This window comes from Geotrypetes seraphini, chromosome 2 (genome assembly GCF_902459505.1).
Source record: "Geotrypetes seraphini chromosome 2, aGeoSer1.1, whole genome shotgun sequence".
Classification (NCBI taxonomy): domain Eukaryota; kingdom Metazoa; phylum Chordata; class Amphibia; order Gymnophiona; family Dermophiidae; genus Geotrypetes; species Geotrypetes seraphini.
In genome coordinates, this window is record NC_047085.1 from 290,754,914 (window position 1) to 290,778,103 (window position 23,190).

The following is a 23,190-nucleotide window of genomic DNA, read 5'->3' on the forward strand; positions in this document are numbered from 1 at the left end:
ACATCTGGTCTAGCCCCTAAATATATAACTGACCTCTTCTCCTTCTCAACCAATAGACGTAAGAGAAGAACACACCTGAAGTTTGTTTCCCCACCGGCTAGAGGATGCAAATTTAAGAGACACCATCAACAACTTCTATCGTATCAAGCAGCCTTATGGGGCAAAGACCTGGAAAAACAACTATGGTGAATTTAGGAAACACCTAAAAACATACCTGTTCTCGAAATACCTAGGTAACGAATCTGGACAACAGACCCCATCACAATCCCACCCCCAAATCTGATCTTGTAAACTGTTAACCACCAATCTCTAACTATGAATGTTCCATTCAATTTGTAGAATCTTTCAAATTCATTGTAAACCGCATAGAACTTCACGGTCCTGCGTATATAAACTGTTGTTATTATTATTATTATTATTGTGCTATGGTGGTGGTAGGGCTCTGATTTCGACACAGCTCCTTTTCACATTGGTGGAGCTGCGCTGCACCTGATGGCTGCGCCTGGAGACGGTTATACGGTTGATTCGTACCAGCGGGACCTGCTTGTGTGTCATACGTGGATTGATGCTGACATCAGGGCCTGCCTTCTTCCTGGATAGTTGTTTTTGGCTGTTGGATCCCCTCTTTGGCTTCTGGCCCTTTCCTGCCTCCTGCCTCAGACTGCTGGGGGGAGGTGCCTGTCTTTAGCTGCCGGGATGGAGAGAGGGAAGTGAAGAAGAAAGGAGGAGACCCTGGCAAGCGAATTATCAGAGGACAACCAGAGCCTGGGACCACAACATGATTTAAATAATGACCAGACAACAAAAGATAGAAAAAATGATTTTATTTTCTGTTACAATATGCAGGTTTGAAATGTGTATCTTGCCAGAGCTGGTGTTAGACAGGGAGGGGAGGGAGGATAGGGTGCAGAGCCTGTCAGGGAGGGAGTACATGGTGTAGAGCCTGGCAGGGAGGGAGGACATGGTGCAGAGCCTGGCAGGGAGTGAGGGGGACTAGGTGCAGAGCCTGGTATATTGGCACACAATTTGGTTCAGAATGGGTTTTTCTTGTTTTCCTCCTCTAAATCTAGGGTGCGTCTTATGGAGCAAAAAATATGGTACATTGATCGTTGCTTGCCTGCTTTTAATGTAATTGTCAAATAAGCACTAAGATGGATTATTCAAAAGCGTCCCTAAATAGGCAACTTTTTAGTTTTGAAATGTAAGAAAGATTACATCAATAAAAGATTATCTGAGGTAGGTAATAACCTACATAATTTGTTTTAAATCAAGCAATTAACTGATGAAAATGAGTTGACTGCTTCTGGCTTGACATTTTTTTCTGATAACATTTCACTTTTATCTGTTGAAAAGCCTGTGCTATAGACCAATTTAAATTTATCAATTTTGCCAGTTCTTTAGACTTGGTAAGTTCAGAGAATTTAATAGGTTGAGACGAGTTTCAGCCTGTTTCTTTGAGGGAAGTTGAACAAATTATTGTCTGCTAGGGGCTAGATGCACAAAACACGGTTGCTAAGACCGTGCAGGTTGCTGTGAGCCAATTCTGAAACAGCAACATTTGTGCCCGTAGAAAAACATGAGAAAACAGGCCGACCTGTTGATATTTTTGGGTTCGTATTTCCAATCTGATTTTGGCATGCAATGTTAGGCCATCAATTGGATGGCTGTTTTTAATATTAATGACCTAATTTTTATAGTAATAAGGTCGTTTGCATGGCAGAATTGGAGTTTGTACGATCGCACATAAAACCACGTGGTGAACTGTTTTGAGAAATATAAGATAATACCACTTATGAAGAAGCTGCAACCACCAAAACTTATTTTCTCAAACTTTTTCACAGAACTTTTTTTCACAATGATTCACTCAGGAAAAGGCCTCAGAATAGGAGCCCACGCTCAGTCCTATCACAGACTTAACTTTCAGCGTGGTTTTCATTTGTTCCGTGGCTCTAATCATTGGCCAAAAAACCTGAGAGTAATTACTTTTTATAATAAATAGTTCAAATAATTTTATAATAAATATCTTTACATACTTTTAAAATAATTTTTATAAATATTTTTAAATATTTAAGATGACTGCTTTTTTTATAGCAATGGATGCAATACTTCCTTAGTCTGAAAAAACTAGCAACTAGGCACTTATCTCAGCATTTGTTTTGTGTGCTGTCATGCTGCCAAATTACTGCCATTGCCTGCCAACGTTTCGTGGATATAGCAATTGGTCCACTGCTTCAGGGCTAAAGGCAGAAGCATCCAAGCATCTATTCAAAAACCTCCATTTGTTCCTCTTGAGGTAGGGCTTCACCTTCCCTGCACAGAGCTATCTCATCCACCTCTATGAGTTCCAGATTATTAGGTTGCTCTGGTCTGGTTGGCTGGCTGCTGAGCAGTGGAGAGATAACCTGCCCTTCTCCTTGTCAAGAACTTTATTTTATTAGAAATAGCAAGATATACTCCCCATTAATGTGGGCTTGAAAGGAGCTTTGTATGTATGATTTGATTATGTATTATTTTATTTTATGTGATATCCTTTTTTCTTTTGAACTGTTGGATATTGTAAAGTATTCAAAATTATTAAAAAAAAAAAAATCTAATGGGCCGCTGTCACAGCAGTTATTGTAGCGATCTCAAAAAGGTGAGTCATTCTCCAAAAACTTTGCATGCAAATGAAGTTGGCGAAGAGTAACAAAGATTCGCTAAATTTGTATGTGCCCATTGCTGGCGATAGCGATGGGCACATGTACAGAATAAATGCAAATTTAGGAAACCCCCCCCAATTGAAGATCGGCAGGAGGGATGCCCACTCCTTCCTGCCACCGAAGTCAAGCCACCCCTTCACATGGCAGCAGGAGAGATGCCCACTCCCTCCTGCCTCCAAGCAACACCCCCCCGTGCCTCTGATGATCCCCTGCTCCCTCTCTCCTTTCCCCTCTCCCCGCCCCCCTACCTTATTTACAATGGCTGGCCGGAGAGGGATGCCTACTCCCTCTGGCCAGTAGGCCTACCTTTTCAAAATGATGGGCCTTCCCCTCTCCGGTGCATCCTGGAATATGCCGGGGAGGGGCCTAAGTCTCTGATTGGCCCAAATTGTTTAAGGCCTGCGTATGGGCAGGGCCTTAGGCCCCCAGGCCAAGGAGAGCCTTAGGCCCCTCCCCTGATGCAATGGGGAGAGGCCTAAAGCTCTGATTGGCCCAGGTTGTTTAAGGCCCTGCCTATGGAAGAAACCTTAGGCATTTGGCATCAAGCATCTCTTAAGTCTTGTAATTGGTCACAATTTTAAAAGATTTTTTTACCAAAATGCAGTCCTAATATTAACCAGTGTCATATATCAGGTAGATTTGACTCCTGTAACATTGTTACCTTGTTAATTTTGCCTATCTTAATTTAAGACATAAGAGTAAAAGTCAAAGGTTTGTAGTATGTATGTCTTGAGCTGATTTCTGCCCCTAACCTTCAAAAAGCTAATTAGAACATTCTCAGAGTTCAGCATTTAAAAACTGTCCATTTTCATTTTTGAAAATAATGTTTGAAGTTTTGATTATGGGTATAGTCACATAGTTTTATATTTATTAGATGTAAGCTGAAGAGACTGACAGGATTTTTCTTCTGTTACAGGGAAAATTTGTTGGCAGATTGCTTGCAGGGTTGTTTTGTTGTGACTTGCACACTTTGTGCCTTCATTAGCCTCGTATGGTTACGAGAACAGATAGTCCACGGAGGAGCACCACAGTGGTTGGACCAAAACCAACCACAACCACTCAATGGTGCAGTGCAACAGAATGAGGTAAAAAAAATTATTTTTATAGCATTTAAAACTATCGTAAATTGATTTAGTAAATATATTGCTGGTTTCTTTTATCTAATAAACTTCTTTATACATAGTGTCTGGAAATAAATGGATAACCCAAAAAGTCTTACTGCAGCTTAAGGTTCTGCCTGAAATTTGAGACATTCCTGAGTACAGTACTTTATTTTTCAACAGGATGGAACTTCAGCCCATTGAGGTCGCAAAATTCTTAAGCTCTTAATGAAACCCTAGAATTCACTGAGCCAACAAACAGTTCAATGGCATTGAAGACTTGATGAATGTGTCAAGATTGAAGGAGGGCACTTTGAAATCAAATTATAATGAGCTAGGAAATACAAAAACATTATACTAATATATTTTCAAAGATCATAAACAATTTAAAATTTTGAAACAATATATTGAGTCATGTTTTGTCTGGAAACTGTGTAGACTGCTGATTGCCAGTTCTTTTCTGATTGTTGCATTTACAAACATTAGTACTAACTCAAACTAAATGCTTGTACATTTAGGCCAGGATTCTATAAACAGCGTCCCGAATTTAGACAGCAGCAGTTTCCACCCAGCTTTCATCCTACCTAGAGAGATTCTCCATTCTCTTACCTTACCAATACGGCTTCAGACCCAACTTCAGCACCGAATCTCTACTGGTCTCATTAATTTCAAAGGTGCAACAATTGCATTCTCGTAATAAGTTCACTGTTCTATTATGATTCGATCTCTCTGCAGCTTTTGATGTCGTCCACCACTATATTCTAATTTATCAACTTTCTGAGATAGGCATCGACTCCACAGTCTCAGAGTGGTTCTTGAACTTCTTACGTTCCCGCCCCTACACTGTAAAAAAAAAAATGGCACCACGTCCGCTCCTTGGAAACCGACTTGGGGAGTCCCGCAGGGATCACCCCTATCCCCTATTCTCTTCAACATCTTCATGTCTTCCCTGAAACTCTTCCATCTATCTTCCCTTGAAACAATCTATACATATGCTGACGATATCCTTGTCCTTCTCGAGACAGACTCGAACCTTACCAACCTCTCTGAGAACATAACAGCCTGCATAATGAAACTCTAATCTTGGTCCCTCTCAGTTCAAATGAAACTGAACGAGTCCAAAATGAAACTTCTCTGGCTCGGTCCAAAATTAGAACAGCTGCCCACTCTCTTCGCATTGCCCTCTGGCGCCACACTGCAGCTTGAGTTTTCAAGCAAAATTGTAGGCATCATCATCGACTCTTCCCTTTCCTTCAACGACCACCTCAACTCCCTGGTAAAATCATGCTTTTTTCAGCCTTCACATGCTGAGGAAAGTGAGATCCTGCTTCCGCCAACAACATTTTGCCGTCCTTGTTCAATCCATCATCCTTTCCAGACTAGACTATTGCAATTCTATCTACCTAAGTCTAACTAAAAAACGTCTTCAAAGACTTCAACTAATTCAGAACACTGCGGCCAAGTTGATCTTCGCAAAACGCAAATTTGACCACGTTTCCCCACTTTTGTCCAAACTCCACTGGCTCCCAATAATTTCCAGGGTTCATTTTAAATGCACCTGCCTAACTTTTAAAATCATACATGGCATCCTCCCTCCCTTAATCCCACTATCTTGGAACTCCTCGAGTTACCAGGCCCACCCAAAAACTTAAACTATCCTTCCCCTCACTAAAAAGTATCCTCTATGCAGGAAAATTGGGAAAATTTCTCTTCCTCAGAATCACAGGACTTTGGAATAACCTTACTACCCCACTATGGAATCAGGTCTCCTTCCAACTATTCCGTAAGCACCTGAAAACTAGGCTTTTCACAAAAATGTAATGCTCTCCTCCCCCTATACTCAACCACTAAACCCAATGTGTTATACCATCCTTTATTAAGCTCTTGTAAACCATGCCGAGCTCTATAATCATGGAGAGGATGCGGTATATAAACTTAATATTTAATTTAGTTTAGTTTATTCTTAAAATCATGTTAGTCTCAGGTGTTAGTCTATTTTCTTTTGTCTTCTCTTAACTCACTTGCCAGGGTCTCCTGACCATTTGACATTTCTTCTTTTTCCATACTTGCCATCCATCTTCTATCTCTCTGTATGTATTGTTGCCCATGTTCAGCATCTCCCTTCTATATGTCCCTTTCTAGGATTTCCCCTGTGCCCATCTCCCTGTCTTCATCATCTTACCATTCTATGATCCCCAACCCCTGTGTACAGTATCATTCCTCTATATCCCTGTGCTCCCCTGTCAAGCATCTTTCTCCCCATGCAGTATTCCCCTCTTAGTTTGAAACTGAACTCTGAAGACTTTAAGAGATCAGATTCCTTGATGGGAGAAATGCTGGCCTAGTGCCTAACTCTCAGTAAACCTGGTTCTAAGAGGGAGGTTGTAGAGGATCTGCATTAAAGATAGTTTTCACAGCAACCTGTAAACTATCTGCCCACCCACCCACCCCTAGGCTCAAATTACTCTTATACTACTTCTAAATTATCCTTCACATATTTCCAACTGATCTTAATAAGGACAATCTGCACAATGTGAAACACCTAACCCCCAAGCCCTCTCACCAGATCTGGAAACACCCTTTCCCCCACACCTGAAGAGGTACTGAGAGGATCTGCTCTGCTATGAAAATAAAAAAATACATTTTGTCTGGTGGTACTCAAACTTGGGAAAGGTAAACTTGAGTTTTGGTGGCTTATATTTTTGTAGTTCTCTTTTTAGCTCAGCAAAATCAGTCAGACAGTAGTGTAGCCTTTAGAGTCTGTTAGAGAAGGAGTGAAGAGGACATTCTCTTTCTGAGAGGAGAAAAGTAGAAGACATATCTTTGGGTAAGTATACATTATTTTGCTCTGAGCTTTGATAGGTTTGGGAAGAAAAGCTCAATTGTAGGTTCCCTTCTAAAGAGCTTTGGGGAGAAAAGCTCAATTGTAGGTTCCCTTCTAAAGACAGTTTAGATCTTAAAAGAACAAACTTGTAGTAAAATCCTAAGGCTGTCTATACTATTCTAATATATTCCTAGTAGCTTAAAAAGGTTAATTAATTATCTCAATAACAAGATGCAGACAGTAGTCCAGAAGCAAGAGGGTTGCTATCCAATCTTTTGCATTGAGTGTCACATGTATTACTTTCTCCCGATTGATGAGAAATTATATGTATGTGCTAGTGCAAAGAGCTCCTAGCTATCAGAGAATGAGTGCATTCCCTTGAGACTAGAGTAGCAGACTTGGAAGAGCTGAGGGAGACAGAAAAGTACATAGAGGAGACCTATAGGGTTATTGTAGAGAAGTCCCACCTCCAGTCTGGTAGCCCCTGTGCTGCCTTGGAGGAGAGAGGTCTCCTAGAAGGAGAGAATTACCCTGGTGAAGTAGGAAATAATCTTGTAGCTAGGACCCGCCCACCAGGGGAAGCAATATCATCTCACTCCGAGGATGTGTCTCCAGGGGCTTCTACCCAGGAAGGAAAAGTTAGGACAGTGGTTGTAGTTGGTGATTCGATTATAAGGCATGTAGTTAGCTGGGTGTCTGGTGGGCATGAGGATCACCTGGTCACTTGCCTGCCCGGTGCGAAGGTGGCGGACCTCACAAATCACATAGATAGGATTGTAGATAGTGCTGGGGAGAAGACAGCTGTCTGTAGTACCTGAAGATTGAAGGGTGGCCAATGTTACGCCGATTTTTAAAAAGGGCTCCAGGAGAGATCCAGGAAATTAGACCGATAAGCCTCACTTCAGTGTCGGGGAAAATGGTAGAAACGATTATAAAAAATAAAATTGTGGAACATGTAGACAAACATGATTTAATGAGATGGAGTTAGCATGGGTTCAGCTGAGGGAGATCTTGCCTCACAAATTTGCTTGACTTCTGTGAAGATATGAATAAACGTGAATAAAAGTGAGACGGTTGATATATTATATCTAGATTTTCAGAAAGCTTTTGATAAAGTTCCTCATGGGAGGCTCCTGAGAAAATTAAAGTGTCATGGGATAGGTGGCAAAGTTCAGTTGTGGATTAGGAATTGGAATAATGCGTCAGGATATGTATTGGATCCTCCCCGAGCTCATGGAAAATCAAGACTGGTTGTGGTTGGAATGGCAACTCTGTTTTCTTTGAGAGTGGGTCACACCTTAAGTATCAAGTTACCTAGGCTGTGTAAGGACAATATAATTTTATTAGACACTTGGCAGACATTAAAATTTATTAATAATTTAACACCTATTCCGTTTCATAAATCCACCTGTCAGTCCCTTTGGCTCAACTCCAAGACGGCGGGTTTAAGATCCTCTGGAAGCATTGGATGCAGGCGGGCATACGTACTCTGGATGATGTAGTATCAGATGGAAAGCTGCTTGACTTTTCACGACTGCAACAAACATTTGGTATTGCTAAGTCTCAAAATTATAGTTGGTTGCAGTTGAAGCAAGCCATTTAAAAGGTGTTCCCTGATTGGCAAAATCTTAAAAATCAGAATAGTTTGCCAGTCCTATGCTTCCAGACAGATTTCCAGGGTCATTAGCCCACTCAGTGGTTCAAATTAATATCTGAATTTTTGAATAAGAAACCAAAGACTGATCTTCGTGACATTTGAAGCATTGAGATAAAGCAGCAGATTTCTGCATCTCAATGGCCACGAATTTGGACTTGGAGGATGAGATGTATGGCGTCTGCATCTATGAGACAAACATGGTTTTTCTTGTTACATAGATCTTTTTGGACTCCTGTTTGTTTACAGAATTTGGATAGTTCCAAGTCTAATAGATCCTGGCACTGTCATCTTGATGTAGGGACTTTGGATCATTTACTGTACTATTGTCCTTTGATACTTGGGTTTTGGAGATCCATTTGGGCATGCATAAAAGTGCATAAAATGTTGGAAAATCCAGTGGCATAGTCATACGATACTGTGCTATTTAGCACGTTAATGAGGGCTAAAAGACAAATATCTTCCCAGAATAATAAACTTCTCTTTACAGTGTTCTCCCCAGCGCTTTTCAACCGGGTGCTCTGCCCAGCAAATTTACATTACTGCCCGGCTGTCATCTGCCGAATCCTGCTGCCACTACTGCTTAACGAGCAGCCTGAAGAGCCGCCGAAAGACTCCCGCCTGACTTTAAACAAAACAAAACCCAGCAAGCGACTCAAACCCGGCTTCCCTCAGAAACCGGAAGTTACGTCGGGGGGGGGGGGGGGGTAGAGAAGAGAAGCCGGCACGGACCATTAGAGCCCCAGAGCATGCGGGAGATAGGCCAGCCACGGAGGGAAGCTTACTTGCTCTTGCTTACTTCGGGCCTTTCTCGCTGCCGGGTCCTGCCTACTTTCTGTTTCCGCAAAGGCAGGACCCGGCAACGAGAAAGGCCCGAAGTAAGCAAGAGCAGCAAGTTGTAAGCTTCCCTCTGTTGCTGACCTTTGGGAGATAGGTCAGTGACGAAGGGAAACTTGCAACTTGCCTTTGTCTGTAGCGAATCTGCCGGTGAGACGGGGGGGGGGGGTGAATGGGAGGAGAAATGCTGCTGTACCCAATTAGAGGGGACGGGGGAAGAGAAATGCTGGTACTTCTGCTGTACCCAATGGGGGGGTTAAGAGAAATGCTGCTGCTGCTGTACCCAATAGGGGGAGGGGGAAGAGTCATGCTGCTGCACCCAATTAGGGGGGGAGATGATGCGATATACAAACCTAAGGATTAGATTAGATTAGATTAGGGTGAAGAGAAATGCTGCTTCTGCTATACCAAATTGGGGGGAGGAAAGAGAAATGCTGTACCCAATGGGGGGAGGGGAAGAGAAATGCTGCTGCACCCAATTGGGGAAAGAGAGGGAAGGAGGAAGAAGGAAGATCAGGAAAAGGAGGAAAGAGATGCAAATACCATGGGAGGGAGGGAAAGGAGATACCATAATATGGAGTGGAAAGGAGAGATGTCAGGGCATATGGGGGAGGAAGCAGGGCCGGATTAAAGGTTGGGCACAGGCCTAGGGCCTGAAATGGTCAGGGGGGCCCGTCAGTGCTGTGCTTTGGGGCCTCACCCTTGCTAGATTTGCTGGCGGCAGCAGCAGCCTCATCATCATCCCAGGTGCCCCCCCAAACCCAATCCGACCCTCCTATCTCTCCCTCCTTCCCTCATCAGTGACATGCCAGAGGGCATCACGGCAGGAGAAAGCCCTGAAGCAGCCTGCTTAGAGTAGAGCAGTGCTGTTTAAAGTCTCATGATGGGAGGGAGGGAGAAATAGGAGGGTTGTGGGGGGGGGGAGAGTAGCAGTGCCCCGGGTGCTCGGCCTGGCGTCATGAACTTCTTCGGCTAGCAACAGTATTTACAATTCACTGCTGTTGCCAGCTTCAGGCCTTCCTCTCTGCCGGGTCCTGCTTACTTCTGTTTCTATGAAGGCAGGACCTGACAGAGAAGAAGTCCCGAAGCTGGCAACAGCATCGAATTGTGAATGCTGCTGCCTAAAGAAGTTCATGACTTCAGGCCTTGGGTAACAGAAGGAGCAAAGGGAGCAGAGGGGGAGAAACTTGCTGCACCCAACTGGAGGGAGAAAGAAGATGAGGGAGGGAATGAAACGAGATGCCAGGAATTAGAGGGAAGGAGGAAAGTATGCCAGACCAAGGGAAAAGGAAGGGGGAAAGGAAGGAGAAGATGTCGGAGCATGGAGGGGGAGGGAGAGATGGAAGAAAAGGAAAGAAGTGAGATGCCAGAGAATCAGGGAAGGAAAGATATCAGACTGTGGGGTGTGAAGGAAAGAAAGGAGAAGAGAGAGTTGCCAGAGCATAGGGGACGGGGTGTTGACAGAGAGAAAAATGGAGAGGTGGCAGAGCTGAAATCAATCATGTACAAAGGAGAAGAGAAGGGGCATAGGATAGACAGTTTATTGAAGGAGCATAAAAAGAGGGAAGATGCCATATGGAACGGGGAGAGGGCGGAGAGTGGATGGAAAGGGCTGATGCTGCATGGAAGACAGAGCGGACAGATGCTTGCTAGAAAGAAGAGTGAAGACAAGATGATTAAAGCAGAAACGACAAAAGGTAGAAAAAAATTTTTTTGTTGCTTTACGTAGAATCAAGTAGTATTGTATCTATTGATTAAAGTTTATAAATAGGAAATGGAAATAAGGCAGTTTTTTGGGACTAAACCCCTTTCCTCAGGTCAGGACAGGATACCATAACAGCAGGGGTGTCCAAATGGTCGAGCGCGATCGACCAGTAGATTAGAGAGCTGCACGGGAACGGGGATCCCGCAGGTTCCCCCTTTGGGTCACGGGGATCCCGTGGGGACGCCCCCTAGGGTCGCGGGGATCCCGTGGGGACGCCCCCTAGGGTCGTGGGGATCCCGTGGGGACGCCTCCGAGGGTCGCGGGGTTCCTGCGGGGTTGGATCGCAGTGCACTCGAGCCGCGAAGGTAGTCTCCTTCTCCTTAACTGCCCTGTCGCAGCACACAGCCGAACGGAAATCTTCCCGATGTCAGTGCTGACGTCGGAGGGAGGGCTTAAGCAAAGCCCTCCCTTCCTCCGACGTCAGCGCTGACATCAGGAAGACTTCCGGTCGGCTGTGTGCGGCTGGGCAGGTAGGGAGAAGGCAATGGCGTACGAAAGAGGGGGGAGGGGGAGGTCCGCCCCGGAGAATGTGCACAGCCGGTCAGGTCCCCCGATCGACCGACAACAGGCCCGGCCGACAAATCTCCCTGCCCTGTAGCCGCGAATCTAAATTACCTCTTACAGCAGCTTCACTACTCCAGCTGCTGTAAGAAGGTAATTTAGATTCGCGGCTACAGGACAGGGAGATTTGTCCGACCGGGCCTGTTCTGTTGTCGGTCGGGTGCAAAAGCGCCACAAAGGTGGAGGCAGGGAGGGAGGAAAGGTGGAGTGAAGAAGAAAAGACGCTTAAGGGGGGAGAAGGCCGCTGAAAGCACTGGGGAAGACAAAGGGGGGAGAAGGACGCTGAAAGTACTTGGGGAAGGCAGAGGGGGGAGAAGGCCGCTGAAAGGACATGGGGAAGACAGAGGGGGGAGAAGGACGCTGAAAGGAAATGGGGAAGAGGGAATGGGAAGAAGACGCTGGCAGGGAAGAAGACAGAGGTGCCAGACTATGGGGGGAGCGGAGGGAAAAAGATGGGTGCCAGACCAATTTGGGAGGAGGGAGAAAGGGGGAGGCACAGTAACAGAGCAAATGGAAGACACAGAGAGAAGAGAGGCAGTGGATGGAAGGAATTGAATGAGAACATGAAGAAAGCAGAAACCAGGCAATAAAGGTAGGAAAAATTTTTTTTTTTTTTTTTTTTTGCTTAAGGATAAAGTAGTATATTAGTTGTGTTGATAAAAATTTATAAACATTAGAGGCTCTGGTAGAAACCCGTTTACAAAGTATGTATTCTTCCCAATTAATATTTCCAAATTAATAAAGTCTTTTTGCTTATTTTTAAATGGGTTTCTACCAGAGCCTTTAATTCAGTAGCATAATTAAATGAAATAACTATTTCTGTAGTTTATAGGGACGGGCGGGGACGTAGGGGATTCCTCGCGGGGACGGAGGGGATTCCTCGCGGGGACGGGTGGGGACGGAGGGATTCCTCGCGGGGACGGGTGGGGACGGGTGGGATTTCTGTCCCCGCGCAACTCTCTACAGTAGATCGCAAAGGCAATGTGAGTCGATCGCGTTGCCTTGGCATTCTTTTTCTTCCTGCCTCCCTGAGCCAGGCCAGACACGTACAAGCGCCGGACTCACAAGACTTCACCTCCGACGTCAATTCTGACATCAGAGAGGAAGTTCTGGGCCAGCCAATCACTGCCTGGCTGGCCTTGAACTTCCTCTCTGACGTAAGAATTGACATCAGAGGTGAAGTCTTGTGAGTCCGGCGCTTTTACATTCTTGGTCTGGCTCGTGGAAGCAGGGAGAAATCGGCATGGTGGCTTAGGGGGTAGGGAAAGAATCGGGGAAGTGGAGAAATTAGCGCGATGGCTTGAGGGGGCAGGGGGAGAGAGAAAGAAAGAGAGACAGAAAGAAAAGGGGAGGGGCAGAAAGAAAAAAATATTGGATTTATAGTCAGAAGAAGGAAGTGCAAACAGAGACTCATGAAATCACTAGACAAAAAGGTAGGAAAAATGATTTTATTTTCAGTTAGTGATCAAAATGTGCCTGTTTTAAGAATTTATATCTGCTGTCTATATTTTGCACTATGGCCCCCTTTTACTAAACCGTAATAGCGGTTTTTAGTGCAGGGAGCCTATGAGCATCGAGAGCAGCGCAGGGCATTCAGTGCATCTCCCTGCTCTAAAAACCAGTATTGCGATTTAGTAAAAAGGGAGGGGGTATATTTGTCTATTTTTGTATAGTTGTTCCTCAGGTGACATTGCATAGAATCGTCTGCCTTGACCTCTTTGAAAACCCGCGGAATATAAATGATAATTAACATTTTCTCTGCGTATCGTGTGCTTTGTGTTTTTAAAAAATTTTTATTGTTGGTAGATCATTTTGACTTGGTCATTTTAAAAGTAGCTCGCAAGCCCAAAAAGTGTGGGCACCCCTGCTGTAGAGCCATTTCTTGTATGACTGGATGAGCTATATTTATCTTTTTTTTTGTTGTTGTTTAAATTCATGCAGAAATAAATGGCTAGATTGAACCTAATGACTTCATTAATGCCTTTCCCTTTTTTAAACCTCTATACCATTTGAAAGAGGGCAAATACTTCTTAAATTTAGTGACACAAGTGTCAAACCTTAAAAAAGGAAGTCATATTGAGCATTGGAAAATAATAATTAACTAATAAAAATAGTATACATTTAGGGCTCCTTTTACTAAGTTACGATAGTAGTTTTAGTGTGCGCTTAGCGTACGGAGAAATTGCCATGCGCACTAGATGCTAACGCCAGCATTGAGTTGACGCTAGTTTTCCCACGTAGCGCAGGGGTTTGCGCGCTAAAAAATGCTAGCGCACCTTAGTAAAAGAGGGGGTTAATTTTCCCCACCACCAAATTTCCCCATCCCGCCCCACCCGGCTACTTTTTCATGCCACCCAGCTGGAAACAATTTCTGGGGAGAACACTGCTTTATTATGACAGGGGTTGCCATACAACTTATTATGAGAAATTGGAAAAGTTGGGATCAGTTAAATTATACATTCTAATGGGAATCTCTATGCCACACATTTAAAATGGAACGTATGTTTGCTATACAGCAGGGTAACACATAGAGGAACAATGTATGCTTCAAACGTCTTTTATCATACAGTGGTGCTCAGATTCCACGATGGAAGGATAAAGAACTCAATAAAGGCAAAAGCCCTAAAGAGACTTAAATGGTATCGATCATTGCACCGGGTTGTAAAAGATGTTGTGAAGTGCTACTAAATTGGTTTATAAAGTTCATAAGTCCAAAAACGGTAAATCCAATTTGTAAGTAACTTTAAATAGTTAAAGCTTCAAAAATGTAAGCAACTTAGCTGAAATATAGAGCGTGCATAGGTGTAACTGGGTCCTGACGCGTTTCGCCTCACCGGCTTCTTCAGAGAACCCACTCGCAAACTGTATATTCACTGCTAGTAATTGTATATAAGTCCTGCAACATCAAAGAAACAAAGTGCATGGAAGTATCAGAATTCAGTAATAAGTATCAAGCCTTAGCCAAAAAACTTTACCAAACTCTCGACGCTGACGGCGGGACACCTACTGTTGATTCTGTAATCTTTCAGTTTCCTGTGACGTAAGTGCTCAGCTGAGCACCCGGCATTTATACATAGAAGAAGATGTCAATCATCTAGTGGAGGAACGCCCACCACTCCACTTCTTTATTCAAACCAGAGGGAGATACCGTCTGCCAGTAGTAAATCCAACTTTGCTCACGTTTCCACAGCCATGCTTGAGAATTACCTCCTCTAATACCTCGGGCCACCCTACTATCACCCTACTATCCCTGTGATATATTTCGTCCCTAAAATCCATAAACATCTGACTAATCCTCCTGGGCGCCCCATCGTTTCTGGCATTGGTTCTGTTCTAGAGCCACTGTCAGACTTTGTAGATTTCTATTTGAAACCTTTAGTGTCTGGTGCTAAGTCCTATGTAAAAGATACCACATCCATGTTAGTTTGGCTCCAGGAGCCACATTGCATTCCTCCAGGAGCGCTGCTAGTCACGCTTGATATTCAGGCTCTATATACTAATATTCCTCAACGTAGTGCCATTGAGGTGGTGCGTAAATATCTTGACACCCTTCAATTATCCAAAGCTAGAGTAGATTTTTTAGTCTCCATAGCTAGCATCGCTCTTCAACATAATTATTTTATGTTTGATGCTGATTTTTATCAAGAAATACAGGGAACTGCAATGGGGGCCACTATGGCCCCGTCTCTGGCATGTCTTTATGTTACAGACTTTGAGGACATCTTTTTGTACCCATCTATATACTTTTCAGAAGTGTACACGTGGAAACGATATATAGATGATGTTTTTTTGATCTGGACTAACACCATTGATTTATTCCACCAATTTCTTCAGTGGCTTAATACATGCAATTCACATTTGCAATTCACTGCATGTATTTCATACACCCATATAGCTTTTTTGGACATTCATATTACCATCAATCAAGGGGCTTTTTCTACTACCATTCATCGTAAGCCCACTGATAGAAATACGTTGCTACATTATGAGAGCTATCACCCTCGTCATCTGAAGAACAACTTACCAGTGGGCCAATTCTTAAGATTAAGGCGCTTGTGTAGCACCAGAGAAGAATTTAAACTCCGGGCAAGAGACATGTGGCAACGGTTTAGTGAACGTGGGTACCCCCATAACATTATCAAAAAAGCTTATAAACGGGCTTTATATGCCCACCGGGAGTATTTGTTGCAACCATCCTCTGATCAATGCGAATCCCGATTGGTGTGTACACTGCCCTACTCATACCAAGCATTCCACATCAAAAAAATCATAAACACACACTGGCACCTTCTTCAGGTACATCAATGTCTGGGGCAACAACCCCTTTTTGCGTATTCTAGGGGTAAAAATCTTCGGGATTCTGTATCCACGTCTCACTTTGTTAGTCCACCAGGTGATATTTTGATACCCGAGCCTAAAGGACATTTCAAATGTGGCAATTGTACTATGTGTATGCATGCTTTGGAGACTACTAGAATCCACCACCCTACGTTACCAAAGCAACATGTGTTACAGCATTTTTCGGATTGTGATACCCAAGGGGTTGTTTACCTCATTCGTTGCCCATGCAGTTTGTTATACATTGGACACACTACCAGAAGCATCAAAACACGAATCACAGAACATCTGAGTAAAATCAGAAGGGGGGATATTAATGCCCCCTTAGTCCAACATTGGCAGGCCACTTCGCACCAGCTTCAAGATCTACAATTTGTGGTATTAGAGGTGGCCCGAGGTATTAGAGGAGGTAATTCTCAAGCATGGCTGTGGAAACGTGAGCAAAGTTGGATTTACTACTGGCAGACGGTATCTCCCTCTGGTTTGAATAAAGAAGTGGAGTGGTGGGCGTTCCTCCACTAGATGATTGACATCTTCTTCTATGTATAAATGCCGGGTGCTCAGCTGAGCACTTACGTCACAGGAAACTGAAAGATTACAGAATCAACAGTAGGTGTCCCGCCGTCAGCGTCGAGAGTTTGGTAAAGTTTTTTGGCTAAGGCTTGATACTTATTACTGAATTCTGATACTTCCATGCACTTTGTTTCTTTGATGTTGCAGGACTTATATACAATTACTAGCAGTGAATATACAGTTTGCGAGTGGGTTCTCTGAAGAAGCCGGTGAGGCGAAACGCGTCAGGACCCAGTTACACCTATGCACGCTCTATATTTCAGCTAAGTTGCTTACTTTTTTGAAGCTTTAACTATTTAAAGTTACTTACAAATTGGATTTACCGTTTTTGGACTTATGAACTTTATAAACCAATTTAGTAGCACTTCACAACATCTTTTACAACCCGGTGCAATGATCGATACCATTTAAGTCTCTTTAGGGCTTTTGCCTTTATTGAGTTCTTTATCCTTCCATCGTGGAATCTGAGCACCACTGTATGATAAAAGACGTTTGAAGCATACATTGTTCCTCTATGTGTTACTTTGTTGTCAAGGACCTTTAGGAACATTCCTTTTTGAATTATACCCAGTTGTTTATATTGCTATACAGCAGGGACATTATAGAAAGTTTATGGATATTTGGGAGCCATTGACAAAATTCTGTAAGGAGTGACTGTTGATTTTACCCTTTGATCATTCACGTCCATGGAGGGTGGGTGGGAGGGGGGTGGGAAGATACTTTTAATTTGAGTGCAATTTTTGGATATGTAGAAAGGGGGGGGATGATATATGTATTTGTCATAGAATATAATTTTGATTGAATTTAAGTGCTGTTAAAATGTCTGTATAATATGTTGCACTTATTTTTGGCTTTAAAATGAATAAAAATATATTAAAAAAAAATAAAAAATAAAAATGAATTGGTTATCGGATAGGGTAGGGTTAAATGGTAATTTTTCTCAATGGAGGAGAGTAAATAGTGGAGTGCCGCAAGGGTCTGTACTGGGACCGGTGCTATTCAACTTATTTATAAATGATCTGGAAATTGGAACGATGAGTTAGGTGATTAAATTTGCAGACGACACTAAACTGTTCAAAGTTGTTAAAACGCATGCGGATTGTGAAAAATTACAGGCGCACCTTAGGAAATTGGAAGACTGGGCATCCAAATGGCAGATTAAATTTAATGTGGACAAATGCAAAATGATGCACGTTGGGAAGAATAACATGAGTCACAGTTACCGGATGCTAGGGTCCACCTTTGGGATTAGCGCCCAAGAAAAGGATCTGGATGTCATTGTAGACAGTAAGACGAGATCTTCCGCCCAATGTGTGGCGGCGGCCAATAAAGCAAACAAGATGTTAGGAATTATTAAAAAAGGGATGGTTAACAAGACTAAGAATGTTATAATGCCCCTATGTCGCTCCATGGTGTGACCTCATCTGGAGTATTACGCTCAATTCTAGTCTCCTTATCTCAAGAAAGATATAGTCACGCTAGAAAAGGTTCAAAGAAGAGTGACCAAGATGGTAAAGGGGATGGAACTCCTCTCGAATGAGGAAAGACTAAAACGGTTAGGGCTCTTCATTTTGGAAAAAGAGACAGCTGAGGGGAGATATTATTGAAGTCTATAAAATCCTGAGTGGAGTAAAATGGGTACAAGTGGATCAATTTTTCATTCCATCAAAAATGACAAAGACTAGGGAACACTTACAGGGTGACAATATCTAGGCTCCATCAGGGGAAACTTCCACCAACGACCTTCCCCCCTGCTGATCCTCCAGATGTAGACACCATCCTTTCCTCTTGGGAGGACTGATTTGTCTCCCTTCCTGCTATGTTCTTGCTTCCGGGTTAGAGAGGAGCCTGCACCTGATCCGGGCTTAAAGAAACCTGATCGATACTGAGGTTTGCCGTTTGGTCTGGTGTTTCTTCCCAAAACCGATGATGCCTCTGACGTGGTGTGCAACTGCTCCAGTAATGGTTGACTGAATAAGATGCTTCGAGTTTCCAGTTGCTGGAAGACCTGGCCAGGAACTTCCTTTTTGCTTCCCCATAATGGAACGCCAATAAAAAAAGAAGAAAAAAAGTCTGAAGGTAAAGTTCAGCGAATATTCAAATTTCCATCAGGGCAGGAGCTCAGCATAGCACATCTGTCTTCGATGTCATCTTGGTCTCAGTTCATAACTCCCAGTACTTTGGAAGAATTTTCTATCTTATAGTCTCTCGCCTGTGCACAGTTCTAGTTCTGTACTAGGTAGAGAGTTATGATCTCCGAACCATAATATTCTTGTCTTTGATTTGTTTAGTTTGAAGAAGTTTCTCATCATCCATGCACTTAGGTCGTCAATGGTATTTTTCAAGTGATTTAGGGTATTATCAAAGATATATTTGGCTATCCAAAGATGAAGATATCTTCTGTGTAGGAGAGGATGAGATCCTGGATCAAGGGCCTTGTGGAACACCGCAGTTGGCCTTCCATTTGCTGGGATTTCTTGTCATCTTTCCAAACTTCATATGTTCTGTTTTTTAAGAATTGTTAAACCATTGTAGTACCACACCATGTACTCCAAGTTCATTTAATTTGAGAAGTAAGAGTGAGTGGTTTATTGCATCAAAAGCTGCTGAGATGTCAAATTGTATAGCAGAATATATTGTTTGCCTTTGAGTTGATTTCTTCCTTTAAATGTTAGTTCAAGTAATAGGGATTTGGTGCTGTGCTTTAGCTTGAGTCTATGTGGTAATTTGTGGAATCCATCTATTTGGTCTATAAATTTAGATAGTTACATACTTAACACAGAATTCTAGTAGTTTGGCAGGCCATGGAATCCCCACTACCAGCCTGAAATTTTCTACTTTAGTCAGTCGAGGTTTGCGGCTTTTAGCGTGGGTGTCAATCAACACTATAGCTAATATTTTGGGTTTAGTCCATTTTCTAAGCATACGTGTATTAGGTTTGTCAGCCAAGTTAGGGGGGAAGGGGTAGTGTAGAGAATGATAGTGACAAAATTCATTACCGTTCCCATGTCATTCTTTAGTGTTTATCTCAACCTCAATACTTCTGCACCAGCATTCTTCAGTGCAAGGCTTTGGGGGTCAGTGGCTGTGCCCATTCATACTGTGATTCCTCCCTCTCCTTAAAGAATGACATGTAGATGGTTTCCTGTGGTTACTGCGGAGACGAGACTGCTGATGAATTTTGTCACCGTGTCATTCTCTACTCAGCATCTGTCTAAGTAACATTGTTTTTTGGATATTTTCTTTAGGCAGCTGAAGATCTCTTGTGTTGTAACTGAGGATAATTTTGACCAATATCTGTTAGCTGGAAACCCAGAACACAGACGGAGCAGGCCCCATTGTGGACCAGGTGAGAGACCTCAAGAGATTCATCGAGGAGGCCTATAGGAAGGTGGAGGAACGGGACCAGCAGCTGCACAGACGGATGTCGGCAGATGAGACCCAGGATCCACAAGGCGACACCGGGGAAGGACCTAGCGGAGGAACCACGCAAGAGGAGGAGACCGCAACTCACCGGGACCCCGAGGGAGAGACACCGCACTACACCAAGGACACGGACCTGAGGCAGAGGAGGTTGCTAAGGAAAGGGAAGTCTGCTATTGTGGTGGGAGACTCGATCTTTAGAGAGGTAGACAGTCACGTAGCTGGAGGAAGGGAGGACCGGCTAGTGACTTGTCTCCCAGGGGCCAAGACACGAGACATCACTGATAGGATCGAGAGGATCCTGGACGGAGCAGAGACAGAGGAGACTGCGGTAATAATCCACGTCGGAACGAATGATGTGAGCCGGAGGAACTTCAGCATGGCCACACTGACTGACCAGTTCAGGGTCCTGGGACGAAAGCTGAAGCGGAGCACACGGAGGATAGCATTCTCGGAGATCCTGCCTGTACCGAGAGCAGATGCAAAGAGGCAGGCAGACCTCCAGGCTGTGAATGCATGGTTGAGGAGATGGTGCCAGGAAGAGGGCTTCCACTTTGTGAGGAACTGGACGTCCTTCTGGGGAAAGAGCAAGCTCTACCGGCGGGACGGCCTGTACCAGAGCACAGCGGGAACTAGACTACTGGCAGCCAATGTGAGGAAGGAGATCGAGAGGGCTTTAAACTGAGGAGAGGGGGAAAGCCGACAGCTGATCTGATGTTGACGTTTCGGACAACAGTATCCAGAACAGATGCTGAACGGGCTGACTGCAGGGAGGAAGCAGAGGGACCGGAGGATCTTATGATCAGACAGCGAGGGAAACATCAGGTAAAGGGAGCTTGCTGGGAGAAGACTAAGGGGCATGGAGACACAGGGGGACTGGGTGGCACGAGGGCGAAAGTTGAGGGCAATATAGAGGTACCACAAGGCGAGGGGGATCAAACAGAGGCTCAAGGGATGATAGCCCAGGAGGGGGCCGGTAGGGCTAGAAAATCCAGAGGAAAAGCGGGGAAGTGGGGTGGTGGGAATGTGGGGAAGCTGAAAGCTAAGAGGGTAAAGGCTGAGGGCAAAGCAGAAGCACAGGGAACGGGAGAACTGCCCGAAATCCAAGGGCAGGCGGCCCAGGTAAATGCAGAGGTGGAGGAAAAACGACGGGACCTATGGGACCTGCGGTGCTTATACGCAAATGCAAGAAGCCTCATGGCCAAGATGGGTGAACTAGAAGTCGTGGCCAAGGGGGAGGACCTAGATATAATTGGAATTGCAGAAACCTGGTGGACAGAGGAAAATCAATGGGATGTGGCGCTGCCGGGGTACAAGCTCTACAGGAGGGACAGGACCCACAAGAAGGGGGGAGGCATAGCACTATATATAAAGGACTCTATCCACTTGGTCGGGATGGATATGGCAACGAAGGCAGAGGGGCTGGAATCGCTATGGGTCAAATTGTCGGGAAACAAGGGTGCAGGCATAAAACTGGGGCTGTACTATCGCCCACCTGGTACGCCAGAAGGAGTCGGACACGACTTGGAAGCGGAATTGAGACAGGAATGCAGTACTGGAAGTGTAACAGTGATGGGGGACTTCAACTACCCGGGAATAGACTGGAGTACGGGTCACTCCAACTGCACTAGGGAAACAGGATTTGTAGAAGCTGTGAGGGACTGCTTCATGGAGCAACTAGTCAAAGAACCGACGCGAGGGGGTGCTACTCTTGACCTCATCCTAAACGGATTAGGGGGGCCTGCAAGAAGGGTAGAAGTGGGAGGACCACTAGGCAACAGTGATCACAACGCGATCAGATTCACATTAGAAAGGGGGACACCCATAGTAAGGAGGACCGCAACAACTGCGCTCAACTTCAAGAAAGGGAACTATGTTGCTATGAGGGAAATGGTGGGGAGGAAGCTCAGAAACATCTTTAGGATGGAGACTGTGGGAAGCACCTGGACCCTATTCAGGGACACCCTGCAGGAAGCACAAAGAATGTACGTCCCCAGTTTCAGGAAAGGCTGCAAGAACAAGCGATCAAAGGACCCGGTTTGGATGTCAACTGAAGTAAAGAGGGCAATAAATGACAAAAAAGTATCATAGTAACATAGTAGATGACGGCAGATAAAGACCCGAATGGTCCATCCAGTCTGCCCAACCTGATTCAATTTAAATTATTATTATTTTTTTTTTTCTTCTTAGCTATTTCTGGGCAAGAATCCAAAGCTTTACCCGGTACTGTGCTTGGGTTCCAACTGCCGAAATCTCTGTTAAGACTTACTCCAGCCCATCTACACCCTCCCAGCCATTGAAGCCCTCCCCTGCCCATCCTCCTCCAAACGGCCATGCACAGACACAGACCGTACAAGTCTGCCCAGTAACTGGCCTAGTTCAATCTTTAATATTATTTTCTGATTCTAAATCTTCTGTGTTCATCCCACGCTTCTTTGAACTCAGTCACAGTTTTACTCTCCACCACCTCTCTCGGGAGCGCATTCCAGGCATCCACCACCCTCTCCGTAAAGTAGAATTTCCTAACATTGCCCCTGAATCTACCACCCCTCAACCTCAAATTATGTCCTCTGGTTTTACCATTTTCCTTTCTCTGGAAAAGATTTTGTTCTACGTTAATACCCTTTAAGTATTTGAACGTCTGAATCATATCTCCCCTGTCTCTCCTTTCCTCTAGGGTATACATATTCAGGGCTTCCAGTCTCTCCTCATACGTCTTCTGGCGCAAGCCTCCTATCATTTTCGTCGCCCTCCTCTGGACCGCCTCAAGTCTTCTTACGTCTTTCGCCAGATACGGTCTCCAAAACTGAACACAATACTCCAAGTGGGGCCTCACCAATGACCTGTACAGGGGCATCAACACCTTCTTCCTTCTACTGACTACGCCTCTCTTTATACAGCCCAGAATCCTTCTGGCAGCATCCACTGCCTTGTCACACTGTTTTTTCGCCTTTAAAGGACCCAACGGAGGAAAATCACCAGGCGCACAGGAAAAGCCACTGCTTGCCCTGGATCGGTAGCTTGGAATTCTGCTACTATTTGGGATTTGACAGGTACTAGCAACCTGGATTGGTCACTGTGAAGAAGGGCTACTGGGCTAGATGGACCTCTGGTCTGACCCAGTAAGGCTATTCTTATATTGGGGTATATGTGTTTCTCTATTTGGGCAATTGGCTGGATAAGACATGACAGGATGAGGCACGAGTCTATGCAAAGAATTGTTCCGGGTGTTGGAACTCTAGGATTTGTGTTAAACTACCCTAAGTCCCACCTACATCCTGTTCAGCAATTGGTATACATTGCAGGCTTGGATTTACCTGCCCCATCCGAGGACAGACACCTTAGTGACTCTGTCCTTGCAAGTCCGAAGCAGTGACTTAGTCTCAGTCTAGTATGTGATGAGTTTGCTGAGCATG

At 44.4% G+C, this 23,190-nt stretch overlaps 1 protein-coding gene across 3 annotated transcripts in view; it reads left to right on the forward strand.

Annotated features, from left to right (window-relative positions):
• MARCHF6 (membrane associated ring-CH-type finger 6) overlaps positions 1–23,190 on the forward strand; it is a 590,605-nt gene that overhangs the window by 147,037 nt on the left and 420,378 nt on the right. For all 3 annotated transcript variants that reach the window (XM_033929823.1, XM_033929822.1, XM_033929821.1), the window contains exon 6: positions 3,616–3,784. In XM_033929823.1, the coding sequence (XP_033785714.1) occupies positions 3,616–3,784 (169 nt within the window). The remainder of the gene's footprint in view (positions 1–3,615; positions 3,785–23,190) is intronic.